At 41.0% G+C, this 6788-nt stretch overlaps 1 protein-coding gene across 1 annotated transcript in view; it reads right to left on the bottom strand.

Annotated features, from left to right (window-relative positions):
- Nucleotides 1-5187, bottom strand: part of LOC130586866 (formin-like protein 2) — a gene marked incomplete at its 5' end in the record, with an annotated part of 37766 nt that extends 32579 nt beyond the window's left edge. Inside the window, 3 exons of the mRNA XM_057387780.1 lie at nt 100-183; nt 1438-1514; nt 5059-5187. Of these exons, the coding sequence (XP_057243763.1) occupies nt 100-183; nt 1438-1514; nt 5059-5187 (290 nt within the window). The remainder of the gene's footprint in view (nt 1-99; nt 184-1437; nt 1515-5058) is intronic.
- Nucleotides 5188-6788: the final 1601 nt, after the last annotated feature.

The raw sequence follows: 6788 nt of genomic DNA, 5'->3' as shown, positions 1-6788 counted from the left end.
ATTGCGACCCCACAGTCGCACTGAACCCTTTCCCAGYGAAGGAATATTCCCCAAAATCCATGGATTTAGGGCAGAAAATCCCAGAAATGCCTGACTTACGTGACTGCATACTGGGCAAAGGACAGGTATTCCACCAGCACGTCCAGACCTTTGTTCTCCTCGTTCAGGAACTCCCTGACCCAGCTGGGAGAGAAACATCAAAACATCAGAGCTTTGGAATTCCCTGCAATTCTCCAAAAAAAAATAAAATCCCACACAGAGCTGCTGCACCACTCAGAAAAAAAAAATTTAAAAAAAGGCTTTTTCCAAGTGATTCAGAGGAGTTTGAAGCGTCCTTCATGCCTTTCCTGAAATGAGGGGTTTTTGCAGCAAAGTGAAGGTCAGTTCAGACCACAGGGACTCAGTGGTTTTTTTTTTTTTAATTTCATATTTTTATGCAGAAACAATATAGTAGGTATTTTCAAAAGATAACATGCTTTGCCTTAAATATACATGATGCGAAAAACACTTTATTTGAAATGTGAACAACTAAATTTAAAATTTAGCTTCTAGACTTCATTGATTTTTTGAACAATACTGAAAGTCTAYACTAATTATTTCAATTAATTGGCAATATTATTTTTACACCTCTGAGTGTAAATATCCAATGTTTGATCCTGCTAGGATCTACTTTTTAGCCATCCTCAAGGACTGAGCTTACAAGTAAATAAAATTCTTTATAATATACACTTAGTTGTTTTATTTCAGGAGCAAATTTGATTTATTTTTCCTTTTCTTGTAACAGATACAGTTATTTAGGTTTTCTTGATGGTACAAAATATGCAATTTTAATCTCAGCCTGAACTCCAGCAGGATGGGAAAGCAGGAATATATTCCTGATGGAAATCCTGGATGTGCACTGAACAGGAATTTCCCCTCCTTTTTTCACAGTGAATTCACCTGTGACGGTGAATTCGGGCCAAATAATTCAGGAAAGTCTATTATGGTCCAAAAYTTTGAAAATGCCAAGAAAAAATTTGGAAATTCATCCCCCATTTAGGGGAAAWGGAACTGCAGCACAGCCCCAGCTTTTCCCTGAACCCCCTGGGAGCCACTGGAATGAGGGAATCCAGGGAGGGAAGTGGCAATTCCTCACCTTTGAGTTATCCTGATTTTTTATTTTTTATTATTTATTTTTCATTTCCCTGCTAAAAKATTTCCATTTATTATTATATAAAGCTAACTGATGCTCCTGAAATGCCCAGCTCCCCTTAATTAAGCCAGGTTTTAATTATCTATCAATTGTTGATGCTCAAAGAGGTGTTCTCAAAGCCAGCCACCACTGGAATTTTAAAAATAAATAAATAAAAAATTAATTAATTAATAAAATCAATTAAAAAATGAAAAATGAAAAATAAAAAAAAAATACATTAAACCAGAGGCACCAGAAATCCTTACCCAATGTGGTTTGTCCTCAAGGAAATTTCCAGTTCTCGGAGCACCTGAGTCGACTCCTGGACTCGTCTCCTGAATTTCTGTGGTGGAATGAGCAGCAAAAATAACAATTAATTAACTCTGTTAAAAAAATATCAACATCTCAGCCAGCACAGAGGGAACTGAGAGCTCCAGGAATGCAGCAAGGACAGCCCAGAAGGCAACAAAAACCTGGGAGAGGAATCATTTTTGTTCCCAAAACGTCCTGGGGCTTCCTGGATTGAGGAAATGAAMAGCCTGGAGAGAAATAAATATTGCTTTATAAAACAAGCAATATTTAATTTAAATTTTAATTACACAAGCTTTGGTTTAGCATCAAACTTGAGCAAACCTTCAGCACCAAACTTTAGCAAATCTTCAGTATCAAATCAAACTTTCTCTTTATCAAATCTTCAGCATCAAATCTTCCTCTTTATCAAATTTTCAGCATCAAATTTTCCTTTTTATCAAATCTTCAGCATTAAATCTTCATCTTCATCAAATCTTTAGCATCAAAATTTATCAGATTTCCAGCATCAAACTTTATCAAATTTTCAGCACCAAACTTAATCAAATTTTCAGCATCAAATCTTTCTCATTATCAAATCTTTAGCATCAAATCTTTATCATCAAACTTTATCAAATTTCCAGCATCAAACTTCCTCTTTATCAAATCTTCATCATCAAATCTTCTTCCTTATCAAATCTTTAGCACCGAAATTTCTTTATCAAATCTTTATCAAATTTCCAGTATCAAATCTTCCTCTTCATCAAATCTTCAGCATTAAATCTTTCTCTTTATCAAATCTTCAGCATCAAATTTTCCTCTTTACCAAATCTTTAGCACCAAACTTTATCAAACATTCAGCATCAAACTCTATCAAATCTTCAGCATCAAATCTTTTTCAAATCTTTATAGTCAAATCTTTATCAAATCTTCAGCACCAAACCTTCTCTTTATCAAATTTTAGCATCAAATTGTTCTCTGCATCAAATCTTCAGCATCAAATCTTCATCTTTATCAAATCTTTAGTATCAAATTTTATCAAATCTTCAGCACCAAATTTTCGTTTACCAAATCTTTAGCATCAAATTTCCACTTTATCAAATTTTTAGCATCAAATCTTTAGCATCAAACTTGCTCTGTCAAATCTTTAGCACCAAACTTTATCAAATCTTTGCCATCAACTCTTTCTCTGCATCAAATCTTCATCTTTATCAAATCTTTAGTATCAAATTTTATCAAATCTTCAGCACCAAATTTTCCTTTACCAAATCTTTAACATCAAACTTCCTCTTTATCAAATCCTTAGCATCAAATCTTTATCAAATCTTTAGCACCAAACTTGCTCTTTGTCAAATCTTTAGCACCAAACTTTATCAAATCTTTGCCATCAACTCTTTCCCTGCATCAAATCTTCATCAAATCTTTAGTATCAAATTTTATCAAATCTTCAGCATCCAATTTTCCTCTTTACCAAATCTTTAGCATCAAGCTTCCTCTTTATCAAATTTTTAGCATCAAACTTTATCAAACATTCAGCATCAAACTCTATCAAATCTTCAGCATCAAATCTTTATCAAATCTTTACCAACTCTTCAGCACCAAATCTTCTCTTTATCAAATTTTTAGCATCAAATTGTTCTCTGCATCAAATCTTCAGCATCAAATCTTCATCTTTATCAAATCTTTAGTATCAAACTTGCTCTTTATCAAATCCTCAGCATCCACTTTTCTTTTACCAAATCTTTAGCATTAAACTTCCTCTTTATCAAATCTTTAGATTCAAATTTTTAGAACCAAATCTTTATCAAATCTTCAGCACCGAACTTTATCAAACCTTTGCCATCAACTCTTTCCCTGCATCAAATCTTCATCAAATCTTTAGTATCAAATTTTATCAAATCTTCAGCATCCAATTTTCCTTTACCAAATCTTTAGCATCAAACTTCCTCTTTATCAAATTTTTAGCACCAAATTTTCTCTTTAACATTCAGCATCAAATTCTATCAAATCTTCAGCATCAAATTTTATCAAATCTTTATCATCAAATCTTTATCAAATCTTCAGCACCAAACCTTCTCTTTATCAAATCTTTAGCATCAAATTGTTCTCTGCATCAAATCTTCAGTGTCAAATCTTCATCTTTATCAAATCTTTAGTATCAAACTTTCTCTTTATCAAATCTTTAGAATCGAATCTTTAGCACCAAACTTGCTCTTTATCAAATCTTCAGCACCAAACTTTATCAAATCTTTGCCATCAACTCTCTCTGCATCAAATCTTCCTCCTTATCAAATTTTTAGCACCAAACTTCCTCTTTATCAAATTTTTAGCACCAGACTTCCTCTTTATCAAACATTCAGCACCAAACTTCCTCTTCATCAAACATTCAGCATCAAACTTCCTCTTCATCAAACATTCAGCATCAAAAACTCGATCAAATCTTCAGCATCAGATCTTTATCAAATCTTCAGCACCAAATCCTTCTCTCAAAGATTCAGAGCTGCAGTTCTTTAGCAAAAAAGGAGCCAGAGAGCCAAAAGGGGCATCTCCAATCCCTATGGATGGGGACTGATCCCTATGGATGGGAAAAGGATCCTCAGGGATGGGAAATGATCCCCAGGGATGGAGCTGATCCCTACAAATGGAGCCGATCCCCAGGAATGGGAAATGATCCCCAGGGATGCAGCTGATCCCCACAAAAAGAGCTGATCCCAACAAACGGAGCCGATCCCTAAAAATGGAGCTGATCCCTAAAAATGGAGCCGATCTCCAGGGATGGGAAATGGTCTCCAGGGATGGGAAATGGTCCCCAGGGATGGGAAATGGTCTCTACAGATGGAGCTGATCCCCAGGGATGGGAAATGATCCCAACAAATGGAAATGATCCCTAAAAATGGAGCTGATCCCAACAAATAGAGCTGATCCCAACAAATAGAGCTGATCTCCAGGGATGGGAAATTATCTCCATGGATGGACCTGATCCCAACAAACAGAGCTGATCCCCAGGGATGGAGCTGATCCCTACAAATGGAGTCGATCCCCAGGAATGGGAAATGATCCCCAGGAATGGAGCTGATCCCAACAAACAGAGCCGATCCCTAAAAATGGAGCTGATCCCTAAAAATGGAGCCGATCTCCAGGGATGGGAAATGATCCCCATGGATAGAGCTGATCCCAGCAAACAGAGCTGATCAGAGATGGAGTTGATCCCTATAAATGGAGTTGAACCCCAGGGATGGAGCTGAACCCCAGGGATGGGAAATGATCCCCAGGGATGGGAAATGATCCCTAAAAATGGAGCTGATCCCAACAAACAGAGCTGATCATGGATGGAGCTGATCCCCATGGATGGAGCTGATCCCCATGGATGGAGCTGATCCCAACAAATGGAGCTGATCCCAACAAATGGAGCTGATCCCAACAAATGGAGCTGACCCCCAGGGATGGAAGCTGATCCCTACGAATGGAGCTGGTCCCCAGGGATGGAGCTGATCCCTATAAATGGAGCTGATCATAGATGGAGCTGATCCCCAGGGATGGAGCCCCGAGCACCCTGGCAGAGCAATGAGGGATGGGCAGCAGGAACAGGACGCTCTCACCTTCCTGGTGACCGCTGGGTCCAGATATCCCTTCAGCTTCTGGATGTAGGTGTGGGGAGGGTTCTTCACCTGGAATCTCTCCTGGAAGGGACAGCAGGGATGAAMATCAGCCACTTTTCTGTGCTGACTTCAGACAGAAACCACCAGCAGCACACACATCAAACCACAGATATTTATAGCACAGTGCATTCCTCGGTGGATAATCTATGCATGCAAATTAAATCGATTTAATCGGATCTTGATATTTATACTGACAGCATGAAAACACCCCTTGAGCATTCAGRGGTAATTTTAAATTTTAATTACACAGCCAGCTGAAATTCCAGGGGTGCTGCTCACCAGGAGAGGAAGGAGAAGGATCAGGAGAGTGGATCSATGTCCATGTTGGACTGAAACCATCACCACAAAATCTGAGAGAAACTTGGAATCACTTCTGGATCACTTGGGAAAATCCTTCCCCCATCCCAAGCTGTTCCTACCTCAATGTCCAGCCTGGCTTGGGGCACTGCCAGGGATCAGGGGCTGATGTGGGCACCGGTGCCAGGGAAGGATTCCTCCCCAAAATCCCATCCCTGCCCTGTGGCTGTGGGAATTCCTCACATCCATCCCCCATGCAGGGATCCCCCAAACCCCAGATTTTGGTGACAAACACCATCTCTGTCTCCTGTCACCTCCCTGTTTTTCCCAGCTGGAAAATTCCCCACCAAAGCTGTTCCACGAGAAACGTGCCCTGTCCAAACCTCAGCACAGCCTTTCCCAAAAAAATCTGATCCCGTTTGATTCCTGGAACAGCTTTAGGCTGCTCTGCCCCTTTCCCTGGAGGAAAGATCTCATCCCAGGAAAGGCTCCTCCCGAAATTTCCCCTTCAGCTGAAACCTCCCTTTGTGAGGTCAGGATGCAATTCCGGCTCCGTTATCCCAAAATTATTCCAGAGTGAACTGGACACGGCTGCCTGCTCACCAGAACTCTCCCAACTCCACGAGTTCTTCCTGTTTTTATCTTGTTGAGAAAAAAAAAAAATAACCCACCGTGGCCAGGAGAAAAAAAAAAAGGGAGGAAAAATTCATCCCAAAGCTGCAGCAGCCTTGTGGGAGCTCTGCAGGACACAGAGCACTCCTGGCTTTGCTTTTTCCCAGCCGGATCCTTTTTCCAGCAGCTCTGGAATTGGCATTTCCTAWTTTATGGAAAAACCAGCTCGGTGAATTCTGAGGGTCAGAGCAGCTCCAGCTCTGAATTTAACAGGGAATTCTCTCAGCTCTCCACATGGATTCAGGGGATCCCCAGGGGCAGCCAGAGCTTTCCTGGGATCCCAGTGTGGTTTGGGATGGAAGGGAACTCAARGATCCCCCAATTCCTCCTCCTGCCATGGTGGGATGAGCTGGAAACCTCCTGCTATCCCAGAAAACAGAAATGCTCCAAACCCCAACATCCAGCCTGGGTGGGACAYGGCCAGGGATCCTGGGTGGGAAAGGGGGTCCCTATGGGATCATGTGCCCTGTGCCAGGGGTGGGACAGTGACCCCACAGAGGGGAAAGGGATCCCACAGAGCGAGGGGACAGTGATCCCACAGAGGGAGGGGAACAGGGATCCCACAGAGACCCCAGAGAGGGGACAGGGACCCTACAGAGGGGACAGCGATCCCAGAGGTGGGACAGGGACCCCAGAGGGGTTTGGGCTGGAACAGACCTTAAGGATCATCAAGGTCCAACCCCATTCACGCCCTCCTGGCA

The sequence above is a fragment of the Malurus melanocephalus genome, unplaced genomic scaffold (genome assembly GCF_030028575.1).
Source record: "Malurus melanocephalus ecotype Western Australia unplaced genomic scaffold, MMel_1.1 scaffold_1369, whole genome shotgun sequence".
Lineage (NCBI taxonomy): Eukaryota > Metazoa > Chordata > Aves > Passeriformes > Maluridae > Malurus > Malurus melanocephalus.
The sequence above is the reverse complement of the archived record's forward strand: the minus strand, read 5'-3'. Positions and strand labels throughout refer to the sequence as shown.